The sequence below is a fragment of the Camellia sinensis genome, chromosome 10 (genome assembly GCF_055761805.1).
Source record: "Camellia sinensis isolate YWXY chromosome 10, ASM5576180v1, whole genome shotgun sequence".
Classification (NCBI taxonomy): domain Eukaryota; kingdom Viridiplantae; phylum Streptophyta; class Magnoliopsida; order Ericales; family Theaceae; genus Camellia; species Camellia sinensis.
Window position 1 is genome coordinate 52,332,156 of NC_138970.1, and position 19,255 is coordinate 52,351,410.

Consider the following 19,255-nt stretch of genomic DNA (forward strand, 5'->3'; position numbering starts at 1 on the left):
ATTAAACTTAAACAAATTTTTCTTGATGATGTAAATACTAATATTATAATAACAATTAATTGAACAAAAGACAAGACAAATATTTTAATTAATTGAATAGAAAAAAAATTACCTGTGCTTGCTGCTGCTCTCCTCCATGTGCTCTGCTTTGTTTGTATGCTGCTGCTTCATTGCTTTGTTGGCTTGGGCTGCTGGTATGCTGTCAAACAAACTATAGGGAAAATTGAATTAAGAGAAGGTAGAGTTAGGGATTAGAAAAAAAAGGGCCTTTCAAATTACTAGTGGGCCTTAACTGTTGGCCCTTAACTGTTAGAAATTAGGAATTGGGTTAACTATTGGGCCTTTCAATCTACTACTTTGTTGGGCTGCTGCTGTCAAACTTTTAGGCCTTTTAATTTTTTAATGGGTCAATTTATTTGAAGTTAGTTTGGGTCTTTTAAATTTTTTTTTAGATTTTAAACATACTTAATATATTATATTAAATTATAATAGGAGGAGATTTCTTTTTAAAATCTATTTTGAGGGGCCATAAGCTATAGCCTTGTGGACCTATGGCCAGAGTCGGGCCTGACCTCTATAATCTTTCTTTTTTACAAAAGAAAAAAAAAACACACATACACATACAACAAGACCTCTCTAAAAATTAAAAATTAAAGCCATAAATTATGGGGAAAAAAATCCAAAATCTCATCTAAAAATTAACGGAGAAACAATAAATCAAGGAAAGAGGTGGACATTTTCCAATGACAAATGGTTGCGAGTGGCGATAATTCGCACAATATTTCCATCTTTTCCCCCTAATGAGGGCCAAAGCCCAAAATAAGAAAATTAACAAGTAGATACTAAACGAAGTCAACTCCCTCAATATCTCTCGTTTCTTTTCCCTCCAAAGAAAAAAAAAAGTTCTCAATATTTTTATAAATTTGTGATAAGAAGATTTTAGCCTTTAATAACCATATTCTTTTGATTACGTCAATAAACACTCTACAAAATAAGTATAACAAATTACAAAAAAACCAATAGCGAAAGCCCTCTTTCCCACCAAATTTAAGCTATGTTTGGCATGTAGATTTGGATTGGATTGTGACTATTTAAGTCACAAAAAGATAAAATTGACTTTTAATTTAATAAGATAAAATGTCACATCAAACTATAATTATTTTATTTTTTCTCTCACAAAAATAAAAAAAAAGTTAAAAAGTCTATTTCAAACGAAACTTTTTAATCTTAAATTAAAATAGTCAAAAAATTAATTCACATTATAAACGAAGGCTTATTCAAAATATCAAATGAAAGAACATTCATGAAGATAAACAGACATGTGATATAAGTTTTAAAAAAAAATTCATTGAAGGTATCATCCTATACAATTCCACACAATTCACCCACCATAGAACACTTCCCACTGCCCTGAAGCAACCTCCATGAATGTTTAACTGTGCATTTCCCAAGATTGCCCTCCAAACAAACTCAAAAATTCCTGAAAAGATTTGTAAATGTTTTGCCAAGGAACTCCACACTTTTCAAGCCTTGGTTGGAAAATCCTTGACAAAAAAAGCCCAAATTTTCTGATTCAATATAGGCCCGTTCTTCTTCTCTCAATCTCATTAAAGCCCCCATAAACAATCTTTCATACCCAAAATACCCCTCTCTTCAATCCAAAATTCCATCCCCTTTACCTCAACAAAAAGATACTGAGTTCTTGACCGGGGGACTCATCCGGGTTAATCAAATGGAAAGACTCCGAGTCCGGTCCGCCCACCACACACTCATAATTACCCCTCATGAACATGAGCTCACCTTCGCCCGACGACCCAGCCCCTAACCCGGATGGAATAACACCCGCCCCGGTCGTAATGTTCCGCATTGTCTTTAACATGAGTTGGTTCGCTTCGGTGGCCTTTCTCCGAACCGCCAACCCGAGTTTCCGCCCGTTGCATAACATGGTCCAGACCAGGACCGAACGGAGCGGCCATGGACTCATTTCGGGTTCGGATTGGTCACGACATTCAAGCGTGATCCGAACGGGTCCGGCCCGCATTGCTTGGATGAGATGGAAAGTGGGTGTGGGTAGTTCGAGGAGGAGGGTGGGTCGGGTGCTGTGGCGGTCGGGTTGGACACAGAACCAGACGTGGCCGCGGCGGTGTCCGAAGATGGTTCCGATCACCATCATCTTGGAGAACCGCAGCGGAGCCACCGAGAGAGTGGCGGCGGCTACGGTGGTGGAGCTTCCTTCTCCATCTCCTCCGACGCAGTTTTCGTGGGGTTTTCGAAGGGGGTCTTCGACGTCGAGAAGCGAAGTAGTGTGGAGGTTTTTGAGAATGGGACAGGTGGTGGTTCCGGGGAGGAGGAATCGAAAGAAGGCGAGTCGGGTTCGGATGCACAACCAGACGTGGCGGCGACGGTGGGTGGTGGAGCCTTCTCCTTCTGGGTTTTTTCGAAGTGGGTCTTCAACGTCGTCGAGAATGGAGGTGGTTGGGCGCTTCTTGGTGGTGGATTTGGCGGCGGAGGAGGTGTTGAAGCAGGGGAGGAGGAATCGAGTGTGGATGCAGAACCAGAGGTGGCCGCGACTGTGGCTGAAGATGGTTCGGATCATTTTGGTCTCGGATGGTGCTACAGATTGGGTGGCGTCGGCATTTTGATGGGTTTTTCGAAGTGGGTCTTCGATGTCATCATGACTTAGGCGTTTCTTGGTGGCGGGGGCGGAAGTGGTGGCGGCGGCGGCGGGGGTGCAGCAAGGAACGACGAATCGGCGGAAGGCGTCAACCTTTGTCATGGTATGGTTTCTAGGGAGAGAGAGAGAGAGAGAGAGAGAGAGAGAGAGAAGAATGAGGAATGGAATTGGAAGATGGGTTGGGATTTGATGTATGGAAGTTTGAACTGGATTGTGTTGTTGGATCTGTAAATATATGTATTTATATATAAATAGAAGAATAGTGTGTATATATACACACATAGGATACATAAGGACTTATGAATAGACATAGACATAGACATTGTATTGTATTGAGGGTTACAGTGGTGAAGAATTAAGGAAGGAATTCTGATAGAAAAACAAGGCCTAAAAGGCACAGTCCCAGCTGTAGCAATTAGGCAATTGGCTAGCTACAACTTAATTGGAGGCTCGTACTTAATTTAGCACTCTTTTATTAATGGAAGTGAAAATGGAAATAGAAATTTTATCCTCTAAACAGAAAGATAAAATATGTCGCAGTTATATAATTTTATGCTTTCTATATTTTTATAGGTTAATCGGTGAAAAGTCTTCACTCACTAGATTATGGGGGTGTTTGGTGAGGTTTTTTTGAGCCAGCTTATGGCTTCTGGTTTTTAAAAAGTTATTTTGAACTGTTTAGTTAAACTTATTTCAAACAACTTCTGATTAAAGTGATAATCTATAATCTGTTAAGGTACAATCTATAATCTGTTTTAAGAGCTACACCAAACAACACCTATATGTTATTGAGTCTAAGTTTTAATCTATTTTGATGATAAAAATACTCGTTGAAAAATTGTCAAAAAAATTGATTAAAAAGCTATGGAAAAGTCATTGGTGGTGGATGGAGGCGAGGTGGATAGATAAATGACATTAAACATAAATTTAAATAGATAAATAGATAAACAAGCTTTTAGACATAGATATCCCTAGATCAATTTTCTTTTTGGCTAAAAAGATATAAAAATTTTTAGAAATGAAACTGTTTTATTTTTATATAATAGGTTCTATAAGTAAGACCAATCAAATTTTAAAAATAAATGGTTATTATAATATTGCTTCTCACAATTTAACGAAAAATATTTCATAATCTATTTATTTTTTTGTCATTTTTTTATGTCGCTGAATATTTATTATAAATACTCTTATTTTAAATGTCTTCAAGGTTCTATGTGAAATTATCAATTTAATTTTTTGGATTTGGTCTAGTGGTTTTGTAGTCACACACCTTAAGGTATGGTGAGAGAAAGGCCTATGGTTCGAGCTGATAAAGCAATGATGATCCCTTTAATTGTAATCTAATTTTACTAACAAATTAACATCTTATCATCTTAAAAAATAAATAAATAGGACAGTAGAAGTGGGGGTGGTTGTTTTATCAGTAATATACTGTAGTATCTTTTCATAATTTATGAGAGAAATGAAGAAAATAAAGGTAACAGATAAGAAAGAAAGAAAAAGAAAAAAAAATAGATCTCCCGTCATGTATTGTATCCTTTTGTTTGAGAAAAATAAAAAGGTAGGTGTTATGTAAAAGAATAAATACCGTAGCCACTTTTCATTATTAAAAATAGAATAAATTATAAATACAACCTTGGGATATACTTGTAAAATGAATTATTCATGTAATTTAAAAAATTATAAATACCCCTTTGTAAAAATTTATTGTTTAATAAAATTAATTAAAAAAATAAAATTCTTAACTACTCTTCTGAAAAATAATAAAATTACCTAAATTATATTTATTAATTATTAATGAAAATATATTTATGACATCATTAAAAATTATTTATTGACTTCATAATTTATTGATAAAATGAATCATTTATTATGAAATTAGAAATTAAAAATTTTATCTAAATCGTTCAAGTTGTAATAATTTTTTTAGGTAAATTATTCATGAAATAAATTAAATTGATCAGATATCACTAGTCACATATTTGAATAAACTAAACATATAATTACAAGAATATAATTTCAATTCTTCAGTAGAGCTGAAGAAGAGAGCGTGGTTGTTTTATCAAGATGGGTTCTTCAAAATGTGAATTCTGAATTTAAGAATAGATTCAAAGAAAAACAAAAAAGGAAGAAAAAGTTAATGAAATAGAAGCCTTCTTTTTTCTTTTTCTTTTTTTGGGCAAAATTCCATTCCATTTTCTTTTCTCTCCACAAATCCAAGATTCAAACACACAGTATAACTAGAATTGAACACACATTATTACCAAGTATAGAGAGGTGGTTGTCAAAATTGCAACATTAATACCAGGAAAATCCCCTACTGAAAAATACATGAAAACTGCCCCCATAAAATGCTCATTGTGCTTGTTTCTAAAAGGTTCAAGGTCTCCAAGCATCATAGCAATGTTTGCGTTGGACACATTCTTTGATATTAACTCCAACAAAACACTTCAGGGAATGCTTCATTTTAAGCAAAAAGAAAAAACAAAGACATACAGCTATTGCACCCCACTCCATCGGGCCCAGTCCACAAATTGCATCCCACCATAGACGTTGTTGGCAAATCGCACACCAACTGTAAAAGCCATTGCGACAGGTGGAACCTGCTTTGCAATAGGAGACGATTCTACCAACCGTTCCAATCCATTGACAATCTGATAGCGGGTGTTGGAAGACACTGCTAGGAAAACACCTGTGCATAATGGGGTAAGATCGATTTCAGTCAAAACTTCATCAAGAAAAAATTTACCCGGTATTGATTAGTTAACACATCAGCCAGAACACGAAAGAAGTAATGAGGTTGGATGGACTGAACTATGCTTAACAGACAAATTGGATCGTGAAGCTCATCAAACAATGAAATTCATACTTGCCAAAGTCACAAGCAACACCATAAATTTGAAAAACTATTTTGCTCTGAGAGTGGAAACAAGAAATATGATAATATGCCAGGAAGAAACTAGAGAAGAATTTTGTTGATGGGGTCTTAGGTCAATGCAGATGAACATAAGAAGCTTTCTCATGCTTCTGCTATAACTTGCAATAATTGAGGATGGGGATAACAGCTCAGGACATTCCCTTTTCCATTGCTCAAGTACCCAGAGAGATGAGTTTAAGTGTCCAGGGTATCTTTTTTTAACAGAAACTACTATTTGACCCGTAAAATTAAAATAGGAGTCGGATAATATGTGCTGAATGAATTATCATCACCATGTTTCGGATAGAAATGCAGATAAACATGTTTAAACCACACGAGCTACATAAATAATTAAGCCATGTAAAGCTTAGTAGAAATATTCTTTCCATATGACATAGCTTGGGGCCTATGTTGCATTGACTCGAGTACAAGCATTGGGTGCAAATGCATGTCTGAGTGTTAGACCTTCATAATCTTAAATCTTAGAATATTGGAATATTATTCAAAAGTAAGATATGGGTATGGGAATACATCATAGACGCTTGTATATATTGTAGATTTTATAATATTCTTGGATAAGATGTTGAAAATTTTGCATAAATGTACCTAAAATTAAATAGGATTTAGCAAAAATATAAAATTTCTATCCATCATTTATGTGAGGTTAAAAATGTTTCTTTACTAGCAAATGTGAGTTTCTTCTTCATTAAACATAGCAAAAAATTAGAGGATCTAAGTGTCTAAATTGGGTACGAGTGTTGTACACATATCCCATGCCTTTTTACCCTTGTCATAGTCAGTAGACACGGGTACATAGAAAAATCCATGTAACACAGCCTGGAGCAACCTTTATGTTCTATAATTAAGTTGTTAAACTATGCCTGATACCAGCTCAATAAAATGGAAATTTAGTCTATCCGATTGGGCATCTAGTGTTCCAGGGGTCATCCCTCCACTGAAAAGCTATAGGAATATAGGTGCGTATTAAAAATGTAAAGCCAAGTTGACTTTAAGAAAGAAGGGCCTTATATTGGTATTAAACCTCAGTAAAGGCGTGTTAACACTTTAGTTTGATTGCTTCTTAGACTCCGTCCTCCTCCCTATTAACTCGACAAATGTTTGGGAAAGTCAGTCATATTATATATTAAACTACATAGAAGCAGAGTGAGGGTAACTATAAATAAATAAACAAAAATGAAGAGGAAATATTTGAGATTATAAATCATATTATGTATAGATAGATACTCGAATGGTTAGAGAACTGGTAAGATTGATAACAATCAATTTACTTGTAGAATCCAAAACTATTTTTTGAGAGCAAATCAGAGAATTGAATTAAAGAACCAGAAACAAGATCATGATTGATGAATCAAGGCATACCCCAAAGAGCTGCACTCTTAATAAGAGGTGGAACCGGTATGTCCTCTTCTGATTTTCTTATGTTCCTGTTACGTAAAAAGAAAAAAAAATATGATGAGAAATTATCAAAAACAAGGAAATTTCGCCAACTTCTACGTCATATACTTAAATGCGAAACAAATTTGACAATTTGGACCATTTCTCAATTTGTGCATGTCATCCTTGCATTAATCCCCCTGCGCATAGGACTGTTCAATGCATCAAGATGTTAAATATCAACCTAAATAATCAAACTACATCAAAGCCATCGTTGTTGCACCAATTTCATACAACTTGTAGCACAAAAAATTAATGCCACAAATTACAGTGATAAGTCCCTTCTCATTTGTGTTGGAGATAATATTCTCCAACTAATGGCTTCTACAAATCATACCAAATGGGACAACAGCTGCAGTAACCAGCAAGAACATGAAAATATGGCTTAGCAGGATAGGCGCAAGTTATATAATGAAAAGTTGTGTTTTGTTTTTTTTCTTTCATTTATGGCACAGTAATCTTTTGGCCCACTTTTCATGTTATTGCTTTTCGAAAAAACCATGGAGAAAAAAGCAGTTTTTTTTTTTTTTTGGGCAGCAAATCTGATATTCTTATAGCTGGCAAGTTCAAAATATTAATGTCCACATGATGATGCATTAATTAACGAGGAACAACTCAAACTTCCTCGTGACAAAATGCCATTATGATCAGGTGCAACTAACCTAAGGAAAAGTTCTATATTAATGTTGTCATTTATTGTGCATTAATCCTTTGCTTGCATATTTTGTTGGGTATGTGGATCTTGATAAGTACTGTTCACTCAACCCTGGGTCCAATGGGGGGTTTGGGGGCTCCCCCAAGGGGAAGGGGTCCAGGGGTACTTTAGTAATTTTCATGTTGCTTCCGCATTGCCCTTATTCTATACTTATAAATAGATGAAGGGGGTGCCTCTTTTAGGTTAAAAGAGTTGTATTGTTTTCTGATCATAGTAAACCGTAGCAGCTGTGGACATAGCTCTATTTTAGGGTGAACCAAGTAAATCCTTGTGTTTTTGTGTGTGTGTGTATAATTTGTTTGATATGTTTTATTTTCTTATTTGTTATTTCGTGTCTCATTGATCCTGGTTAGGAAGAGTTAGTTCCTAACATATTTGTGTCATTGCCTTTGAAACAATTCTCAACTCAGCAACTCAAGAAAACAAATGTTTCCAACAACTACTACACTGAGGCTCAGGCTCCTAATATAGCAACTTCCAAATCACAATGAAATTCATACAATGAAGAAGGCATTGCCAAAATTTACTTATGCATAATACCCATATGGATAAGGAAAGTAACAAGCATAGAACATAAAAAGTTACGATGCGTTGTCAAGGATTTTATTTTATTTTATTTTTGGTAAGCAAGGATGGAATGGAAAACAAAACAGTCTCATTACAAGTCGATGCCAACTGTTGAGCAGAAGATGAAGAAAGGGTAATGAATAAAGTTGAACATACATAGTTTAGTGGGCTGATAACTAGGGTCAATAGCCAAGAAATATGCAACAACCTGTACTTAGAATAGAAGTGAAGAATAATATTGGTCCTAATTTTCATAACATTGTGTCACTCTTACTCAAAAGGTGGTATACCACTTTATTATCCTAGCCTTCTAAACCTAATGCAGAAAATTTGGGTCTACACATAATCAGGTAGCATGATCCTCAATGTTGTTCAACTCAAACAGACCTAATTTCATTGGAAATTTTTGTGCAAACATAGGGAGGGGGGAAAATGACATGGAAAAAAGAAATAGTTCCCGTTGCTCATGGACCAGACCCTTTTTTCTTCCCCAACCCCCAACACTTTGTTGTTATTTGACATGCAATAATTTCTATATGCCTATTATGATCCGGTTGTTATAGAAGGGCCAATGGCCAGTCGAACTTTTATAAACTACAAGGATGACACTCACAATGTGACAGCGAATACGGAAGTACAAGAAAAATTAGGGAATAAGGAGATGTAGAAAATTTCATTGGTGTATAAAATAACTGTCAGGGTTTTATTGACAATCTTGAAGAAAAGACAAAGGCGACAACAAAGGTTCCTCCGCTTAATAACTAGTAATAATATGATCCAAAAATGATATCCACTTCAAACTAAAAGCTAAACCTTAAACAAAAGTCCAGGCAAACCAGATTATGACAGAAACTGGGCTGTGATCCACTATAAAAGACTATAGATAACAACTCACAATGTTGTTACAAGTTCAACTATGCCTCAAGAAACCAAGAAGAATGCATGCATAATTTTAAGGAAAATAAAACCCAAAAAAAAAAACACAAAAAACAAAATACAAAGTTGAAACAAGAATGAATACAAAACGTGTCTAGAAAGGAGCACACCTCTTGGCAGTCATTATCAAATTTGCAATGCCTTGACCTATAAGACCACATGCAAACCCAACTGATCCATACATAACACCCTGAAAACATAGCACATAGAACAATTATATGCTGCAAAAAGATATAACCACAAACAACCTCCACCAGAATCTAGTTAAGCAAAGAAGAGATATATCTAAGTGACTATTGGGAAAAAGAATGAAATATTTGCATTAGACATAAAAAATTTCATGTGTCCATCTGATACTCTTCTCTTTGACAAATGGTCTAATGACAGCCAATTACATCAGATATGTGGGTATGCTACCTTGAAAAAGTAAGTAGCAATCCTTTGCTTCACCGAAAATCTACATCCTGGCCTTTCAGCTTCAAATACACTGCGTAAGATAGCATTTGGACATAGATAGATTAAGCAAATGATATTAAAAGAAGAAAGTTAATGAATTCCTAGTTTTGTAATGTATTACTAGTTTTGCATCAAGTTGTTAGGTTAAGTGAATTACAACCCATCAAGATCCAAAGACGAAATTTTTTAATTGATTTCTGTTTTGAAAGTCAATAAATTTTTTATAATTGAATTATGTACAGTTCTTGGAGGGAAGTAGCAACCTGCTAGGAAGAGCGGCATAAGCATGTTGCATACGTCCAAGAACCCCTTTAGATAGAGATGGTTGCCCAATACGAGCATAAGGTGCTAGCATACCAACTAAAGCAACATTAACAACCACCCCAACCAACAGATCTGCAAGATACAACTCAAATTCCGCCCAGAAGTCTTTGCCCCTCTTTTGAACTTCTGCTAATGTAGCACAACAAGAATCTATAACAATCTGCATCATGTTAAATTGTGATTGTAAATTTGTAACTCATATAGGAACTAAAGCAATCAAAGTAGCACAAAAATCAATGTTAATCTGACAACAAAAACATAGTGACAACAGAAAATTTACTTATTTTGATAATATATGGAATCACAATTTAAAGTCACGGGATCCAAATCATATCACGTAGAAGTCCAACTTCGGGTATCAATTCCTTCTCAATTGTTTATACAATCTCATCCATGCAAGAGTGGCTTATTGCTTAAAGCAGATGAAATTGCTAGAAAAGTGATCACTTATACACATGCATTGGGTGATTCAAATCGTACGATTCGATACAATTCAGTGGGTAATCGATACAAATAGGTTGCATGAATTGTGGTACGAATAGGTTGTATGAATTGCAAATAGTTGTGAACTATGGAAAAATTGGTGAATCACAGAACCAAATTGCTAAAAAGTGAATCAATGATCAATCAACTCACTGAATTCAATTTTTGGTCCTTTTTCCAGAAAAGGGTTCAAACAACTTTGTTAAGGTGTTTAGGGTCATTTGTCTTTCTCTCTTCCTATTTACTCTCAAAGACTCGAGCCTTGAAAAAAAAAAAAAAATTTCTTTCTCTCTCTACAACATTTAAGCTTGCATATTCAACTTTAAGTGTTTGCACTTACAAAAGGAAACTTTTGAAGTCATCAAGTGGGTTTTTTAAAAAGTTCGGAGATTAGGGTACTTTACCCACATTTGAGGTAAATTTTTCTGTTACTTTAGTTGTAAAAGCTTCGTTATTGAGTTATTGTTGCTAAAAGTTGAGAGTTTATGACTGATAAGAAAAATCTAAAAGGAAAATTGATAATGTGATGATCCTACATGGGACCATTGTACACTTAACTTCTTTTATGATGAATCTTGAATCCTTGTTTCGTTCTAATTTATATATGCACATGTATGATGTGAATTGTCGTAAATATAGCATAATTGACAATGTGATCGTCATTCAAAAAATTATATATACATATAATATACTTTTAATATCTAAATGTATAGAAGTATTTTTCTATCTAAATTAAAAATATGATAGAATCTCTTACGATTCACAGTTGGACAACTATGGTATACTCAAACTTATCCCTGTGATTTAGCAGACCAAGCACTAATATATATCAACAATAATAACCAAGTCAAGGAAGCTTAACAAACCTCTGTTCCAACTTTAAAAAGAAAAGCTGGGTCAGCCAACATTCGATTCCGAAGCATAGAGCAAGACTTCATTGCAAATCCTAGAGGCCACGCTGACCCCTGCATATAAAAAACCCACTAATTGTCACCACAACAGCTATACACAACATAACAGACAAATGCAAGTCTTGCACAACTTAACAGAAACAATTGTTAATCCTATGAACATGCAACAAAGCTATACCTGCAAGTCCAAATATCTAATCAGAAGCACTCTCTGAATTCCTACACTCTTCGCCGCCTCTAACATGTCCACCGGAAGACTAACCCCCCGAGCCTCCGCTTCTTTAATCACCTCCTCAAACTTCATTATTGGCCCAAACTCATCTTCTTCCTTGTCATCATCCCCTTCATTATCACCACCTCCACCTCCACCACCACCACCACCTAAAACTTTCCCATTACCATTATCATCACCACCACCTCCACAACTAGTTTCCGGTACATAATTAGCTTCCAAAACCCCAAAATCCTTCCCAACAGAACCACCACCATCACTTTCTTTCGAAAAAATTGTCTCTACAACACCAGATTGGGGCTCAGAATCCGAATTCAAAGCATTCACAACCACAAGCCTCTGTTTCCTCTTATTATACAAAAAGTCTCTACTTTTCATCGAACAAGAAATGATTCGAATGTCAGCAATCTTCAAATTCTGATTCCGGACAGTCCCAGAAACAACCTCATTTTGCAAACCCACATGCAGTGAAAACCGAATACTCGATGAACAACCCGCCATTACCCTCTCTTGATCTCAGCTAAAAATGCTAACAGAGATCTAATCAACAACAACCAAAAAAAAAAAAAAAACCAAAGAAATTATCAAAATGACTGAAACTAAGAGTTATTAATTTAGAATTATCCCCTCATTAAGCTTTTCCGGGAAAATGCGCCTTCCAATAACTTTTCCGGGAAAATGAGGAAAACAGATCGGAAAAGGAGAGAGAAAATTGTTGAGAAGTGGGTAGAGATTGAATTATTCAGAGAATATTTGATTCTGAAAATGATATGTGTATATATATATGAGAGTGAAGCTCAGAGAGAGAGAGAGAGAGACGTTATAGTTTCTGTTCTGACGATTTGCGAGGGTTCTTCTCTCTCCTCAGTGATGGGCGGTATCTGGGTCTCGCACGTGGGAGGAGTTTCATGCTTGAAATCTAGGGTTTGATTGTGATGTGAAGAAGCTTTCACGCCAGCCCATTTTGAAGAAAGGTCAAAGCCCACCTTACGACTAGTCCAACTCCTAATTATGAAATTCAACTCAAAATAGTATTTTATTTTAATTTTTTATTTTATTCATAAGTCCATTAATCTATTTTCATAGTTTTAAAAAAAAGAATTGTTAGCTCTTACTAAAAAGTTATTGATGTTTATACCCAGACACATGAGAGACTTGGAAAAAGTTTATAACTGTTTTGCTTAGACCATCTCCAACGATTCATTAAACTTGGTATCAAATTTAAAATTTGATGAAAAAATCATTTTTTTGAGCTCCAACGGTTTCACCAAATCGATATCAAATCCAGAATTTAGCAAATCTTTTACCAAAATGAGAACAGGCGAAGCATTTTATCAAATCATTGTTCCTAACCGTTGGGAGAGACCAACCGGTCAACCAGCCGGTTGCCCGGCCGGTTGACCAACCGGTCGATCGCCTAAAGGTTCAAACGGTTCGAAGAAAAGGTTCAAACAGTAAAAAAAAAAAAAAAATTTTTTTGCCTAACCGGTCGACCACTAAAAGGTTCAAAAAGTTCAAAAAAAAAAATAAATAAAATAAATTTTTTTTTTTTCGCTTAACTGGTCGACCAACCGGTTGTCTCCGGCACAAATTTGATGAAAGTGCACCGTTGGAACTAGTGGTATTAAATTTGGTAAAATAGATCATTTTTGACTCAAATTTGATAAAAAATCTGATTCACCGTTGGAGATGCTCTTAGGATGTTTTTTTTTATATATACTTTTTATACAGACTCATTTATTAAAATAATGTGGCAAGGAATTATTTTAATATTAAGATATGTTTTGGCGGATGTTTTCTTTTTACAGTGATAGACCAACTCTATCACATCTGTATATATTTTATTTATTAGCGAACCAACGTATGCGATGTGTGCGCATATTTATTTGGACTTATAATATAAAATTCATATTTTTTCTAATAATACATACATATGTGATGGTACGAAAGTGTTTAAAGAAGTTTGTATAAATACGAGCAATAGAACATTTTTTTCTTCGCAATTTAAAATAAAATAAAATTGAAGACATAAAATTAAGTAAACAAACAAATTAATTTTATTGAAAGCATAATATTTTTAGGGTAAATTACATATACCCTCTCGAGGTTTAGTAAAATCACAGATATTCTTCTGAGGTTTGAGAAATTACAGATACCCCTGAAGGTACTATTTGCATAACAAATTAGGGAGCAAATTGTTATGAAAATATAAACCTCAGGGGGTAATTTGTTACGAAAATATAAACCTCAGGGGGATATCTGTAATTTTTGAAACCTCAGGGGCGTATCTGTAATTTAGCTAAACCTCGAGGGAGGTATATGTAATTTGTCCATATTTTTATTTTTATTTTTTTGAAAACACGCGCACACAAATTAACTAACCAAACAAACCAATTTTTTTAAAAAACGACATCATTTTTGAATTTTTTATTTTTATTTTCTCTCTTTTCTCTCTGAAAAGAGAGAAAAAAGAGAAGACAGAATACAGAAGAAAGAGAGAAAAGGGAGAAAGAGAGACGATGTGCTAGAGGGAGGGCTGTGTATACACACAGATCTATGTGTATATGTATACACAGAGTAACGGTGATGGTGAGGGTTTGCGACGGTGAGCAACAGTGATGGCGAGGGGTGACCGTGATGGAGTGTTTGTACACAGATCTGTGACCTCTCCTTCTTCCTCTCTGTTTTATCTGTTCTTCTCTCATTCTTCCTCTGTTCTTCTCTCATTTGTGTAGATTTTTTATTTTTTTTTGATATGTTCTTCTCTCATTCTTCATCTATTTTGAATTTTTTTTTATTTTTTTTTGGATATGTTCTTCTCTCTTTCTTCCACTGTTCTTAGTTTTTTTTTTTTTTTTTATGATTTTGATTTTTTTTATTTGTGTAGATTTGATAGATTTGTGTAGATTTATGTATTTTGATTTTTTGATTTAGATTTAGATTTAGATTTTTTCTAAGAGCAGAGGAGAGCAGAGAGGAAAGGAAGAAGAGAAGGGGAGGAAGAAGAAGTGAAAAATAAAATAAAATAATCAAAATGACGTCAATTTGATTTTCGAACCAATCAAGCCTCAAGAATTTCGAGTTATCTAACAGGACTGTAGATGTTTATACCTACACACATGAGAGACTTGAAAAAAGTTTATAACTGCTTTGCTTAGGATTTTTAAATTTTTTTTTTTTACACTTTTTATATAGAAGCATCCATCAAAATAATGTGTGGATTTTAATATTAAGATATACTTTGGTGGATGTTTTTTTTTTAAAGTGGTAGACTAACAACTCTATTACATCTACATATTTTTTATTTACTGGCGATTGGGCGCATGCAATGTCTGTAAATTCATTTGGAATTATAATATAAAATTCATATATATATATATTTTTTAATAATGCACACAGATCTGATGGTGCGAAACTATTTGAAGAAGCTTGCACAAATACGAACAATAGAACATTTTTTGCTTCGAAATTTAAAAAAATAAAAATAAATTTGAAGACATAAAATTAAGCAAACAAACAAACCAATTTTATTGAAAGCATAATATTTTTATTTTTATTTTTTTGAAAACACACACGCAAAATTAACCAATCAAACAAACCAAATTTTTCAAAACATAAATTATAAACACACAAACACAAAATTAAGAACATTGATTTTTTTTTTAAAAAAAAAACACACACACGCAAAATTAAGTAAACAAACAAAAAAAAAACTAAATTTATACACAAAAACAAACAAAAAGTTAAATAGGAAAAAAGCCTCAAACTTTTTATGTATTGCACACATTAACTGCTTTGCAATTTAAAAAAAAAAAATTGAATATAAAAATACAGAAGCACATAAAATAGAAAAAAAAAAAATCCAAAGCATATAGAACAATGATTTTTTTTATTGTTATTATTATTATAAAAAACACACATGTAAACAAACAAACAAACCAAATTTTTAAGAGATGAATTTATACACAAAAACAAACAAAAGCTTAAAAAAGTGAAAAAAAAAAAAAAAACCCCAAACTGTTTAAGACAATTGCACACATTTTATGTTTTGCAATTTTTAGAAAAAAAGAAAAATTGAATATAAATATACAGAATCACACAAAATAGAAAAGTACAAACTCAAGACATAGAACACTCATAATCAAATAAATTTGATAGACATAAAGAAAAATAAACAATAACATTGAAACAGATATGATATACGCGAAGAAAATTAACAATTTAAAAATAAAATCACAGCAATTAAATGCACTTATACACAATTTTTTTTACTGAAACTCCACACTTGGGCCAAATTGAAACATAGAATCTTAAAAAAATCGAGTTCAAAAAATTGGGAAACAAACAAAAGTGAAATAGGGAAAGAAACATATAAAATAGAAAACAAATCAAAGATTAACAAATTGAAACAGGGAATAACAACTAAATAAATAAATTGCACCAACACCCATTTATAAAATTGAATAGAAAAATATAAAAAACATACCAAATAGAAAATACACACCCAAGAAATCTCTCTGTATTTTCTTATGCTTTGCTTTTTCTTTTTTTTTTTTCCAAAGAACCTAATTACATAATGAAATTTTTTTAATAAAAAAAATAAAAATATAATTAATAATATTACATTCACAGTGTAAGATAAGCAGTAGATATGTACTTTGAATAGCTACTCCATAAACTTTTAAGAGAAGTATAAGATTGCAATATTGTTGAATAATTTTTCTCTCAAAAAAAAAAAAAAAAAATTATGCACAGTGAATAATTTTGACCTCAGTGACTACCCCTCCCAGCATTTTCTATAAAGATGATGGCCTTGTTTGGTTTGTGTTTCCTAAAAATTTTTGAGAAAAATTCTCTACAAATAAGTTTTCAAAAGTAATCAAACAAAACAAATTTTTCCAAAAAAATTTCTCAAAACTTGTTTGGTTTACAAGTTTTCCAAACAAATCTCTCTCTCATACACATCAAATCAATCACTTTTTCCAAAACTCTCTCTCAAAATATTTTTCCAAAACATCTTTTAAAAAAAATCAAACCAAACAATTTTTCATATTTTTTATCTCTAAAACTCATCTTCCAAACTCAAACCAAATCCATCTGAAACCTAGGGCCTTGTCACCCATCTTTGCATAAGCCTCACAACCCTTCACATTATCAAAAGGCCTTTACAACCTGTTGGCTATACATTTTGTACTAAGCCAGTGACAATTCGACACGTGACAAAGTGAGGGTAATATGGGGAGACCAGGTAGGTCTTCGATCCTGATCATACACGTGGCAATTAATATTGGTTGTAATAAGATCTGAGTAGTAGCGGATCAATAAAGAGACATACAGTGATGTGGCTTCAACGGTTGTTCACATTCAAATTCGAATATAAGGGGGAAGTCTAACTGCAAGTGAAGGCGTAGTGGAGCTACTTATAAGGTAGCATGATCAGCAATTACGGAGGAGCAGTTCGACGGTTTGAAATACGATTCGATGGTTATCTTCGGAAAGTATAAATAGCAGGAAGGACCTCAGAGAAGGCACGAAGAAAAATCTAAAGAATCACTTTACATATTCCAGTGTTATTTCCTGTCCTTTATATTCCTGTATTTTAAGTTTCTGCGCTGCACTTCATTTGTAGGAGTAGTTGTCGAATATATTGCCGCTGTAATTCTCTACGGAACTGAGATCATTGTAAGTTTTTTCATACTAATGAAATACTCCAGTTTAGTTAACTGTTCTTATGTTCAAATTTTCTGAAGTTAAATTACCAGTAAGCCACCAGTAAAAGTCCTCTTTATTGAGGCCGAAAGAACCATAACACAATCGTCTGAATAATTGTTTGGCAATTACAATTCTGTAAGGACTGATTGATCCTTACTGGCACGCTCATAATTACGAAAGTAACCTTCGAAAGCCAAAAAAACCAACATATATTTTTGGCACGCCCAGTGGGACATTTAAAAAAAAAAATGGCTAGACGTAGGAGACAAAGAGAAAATGAACGTTTGGAAGAAGGCGTGGAAGGAGAAGTGGAGACATCCAATCCAGAGGATAATGTGATAACACATCCTGTGGAAACTCCTATCCTATCGGAACCCATGGTCGAATAGACCAATACCTCAGAGCAAATACCATTTGTTCGTAATAGTGGACGAGACCAAGGAATTGGACCATCCAGTGTCCCATCTACTCAGCCAGTCAATCCGTGGGGCGGCTTGGTAGATGCCATGGGACAGCAATTAATAAACACAATGGAAAGGTGGGCAGTATCCTTTTTGGATCGAATGAATAACCACCAACCAACGAATGTAAGACACATAGAGGAGGTGAATGTTCCTCAGCAAAGATTGACTAGAGACAAACAGCCTATGCAAGCTAATGGACATTCTAATGGTCAAACTAGTAATCAGATTCAGGAAAGATTATCACCTCAGTCTTGGTACGAACCCATTTCGAGGCTTGTAGCAGGCCAGAATGCCTCAATGTTCAACAGTGAAGCCATGCAGATTGGTGGATCTGGCCCGGTACAAGAAAATGGCATAAGAATGATTCCAAATCCCACATTCGAAGCCATACCTGGTACCAGGGGGTACAATAATCCTGTATTCGAATTTATACCCGGGGGGTTGGAAGGTTTTCCTACAAGTGGAAGGGATACAATACCTGTTCCAGCACCTTTCGTGGGTCCTTTCGCAGGACAGGCTCAAAGAGGTTACCTACACCCCCAACAGCACCCCCTACCACAGGGACAGCCAGTCCCAAATGTACCACCTTATGGACCAAGAGGACCACAAGCACAAGTTTGTCCACCAAATCCTGTGTTTGTTCCCCCAGTGGTGGTTCAGCAGGCACAAAATATGGTCCCTAGGGACCAGATCACTGAGATAGTTAGGGAGTTGTGTGGACCAATGGCTCGGGGGGTCCAGACCCCTGTGTATAGAAAACCATACCCAGAATGGGTCGATAGGGTACATGAATATCCAAGAGGTTTCAGGATACCAGATTTTGTCCTCTTTCATGGGAACGGAAACCAATCCACAGTAGAACATATTGCTAGGTTTGCCGCTCAATGTGATGAATTTACCAATCATGACTATATAAAGTTGAGACTATTCCCAAATTCTCTAACCGGAGGAGCATTTGTATGGTATATTAACCTTCCACCTGGCTCCATCCAGACTTGGCAGCAAATGGAAGAGGCATTTCATGCCCAGTTCTTCCAATCAGAGCCAGAAGTTTCCATGGCAGACTTGGCCAGATTGAGTCAAAGGCTTGAAGAGAAGGCTGCTCAGTTTATTTCTAGATTTAAAAGGGCTCGAAATAAATGTAGAGTAATCTTGCCAGAAACTGAATTTGTAAGATTGGCCCAAAATGGCCTAGAGTTCAGGCTTCGAAAGAAGTTTGATTCAACAGAGTTTAGAGATTTAGTGGAACTGACTTATAAAGTATCTAGATATGAAGCATTACTAGAAGAAGAACAGGATCGAAATAATGCATCATATAGGACATACTACAAAGATCCTAATTATGAGATTGATGCAGCAGAGATTGTAGGAAAAGAGCCTATGATCTGTGAAGCATTAATCCATAAAGA

The 19,255-nt window shown here is 34.6% G+C and overlaps 2 protein-coding genes across 2 annotated transcripts; both read right to left on the bottom strand.

Annotated features, from left to right (window-relative positions):
- Positions 1 to 1,327: 1,327 nt before the first annotated feature.
- LOC114323739 (uncharacterized) lies at positions 1,328 to 4,814 on the bottom strand. The gene has a single exon (XM_028271389.2). It carries the CDS (start codon positions 2,963 to 2,965, stop codon positions 1,676 to 1,678), a length of 1,290 nt encoding a protein of 429 aa, XP_028127190.2. The 5' UTR covers positions 2,966 to 4,814; the 3' UTR covers positions 1,328 to 1,675.
- Positions 4,815 to 4,955: 141 nt separating this feature from the next.
- LCD1 (reticulata-like protein, putative (DUF3411)) lies at positions 4,956 to 12,670 on the bottom strand. The gene is made up of 7 exons (XM_028271390.2): positions 11,617 to 12,670; positions 11,394 to 11,492; positions 9,984 to 10,204; positions 9,682 to 9,751; positions 9,375 to 9,454; positions 6,972 to 7,036; positions 4,956 to 5,366 (listed from the first exon to the last, which is right to left on the bottom strand). The coding sequence occupies exons 1-7, from the start codon at positions 12,169 to 12,171 to the stop codon at positions 5,173 to 5,175; spliced, it is 1,284 nt and encodes a 427-aa protein (XP_028127191.2). The 5' UTR covers positions 12,172 to 12,670; the 3' UTR covers positions 4,956 to 5,172.
- Positions 12,671 to 19,255: the final 6,585 nt, after the last annotated feature.

What these genes read in the sequence shown, in the direction of transcription:
- LOC114323739 (XM_028271389.2), bottom strand. Translation starts at nt 2,965, where the DNA reads ATGTATCCTATGTGTGTATATATACACACTATTCTTCTATTTATATAT.
- LCD1 (XM_028271390.2), bottom strand. Translation starts at nt 12,171, where the DNA reads ATGGCGGGTTGTTCATCGAGTATTCGGTTTTCACTGCATGTGGGTTTG. An exon ending in TTAGATATTTGGACTTGCAG is followed by an intron (nt 11,493 to 11,616) that starts GTATAGCTTTGT and finishes TTTTATATGCAG; the next exon opens with GGGTCAGCGTGGCCTCTAGG. An exon ending in TAAGAGTGCAGCTCTTTGGG is followed by an intron (nt 5,367 to 6,971) that starts GTATGCCTTGAT and finishes CATTATGCACAG; the next exon opens with GTGTTTTCCTAGCAGTGTCT.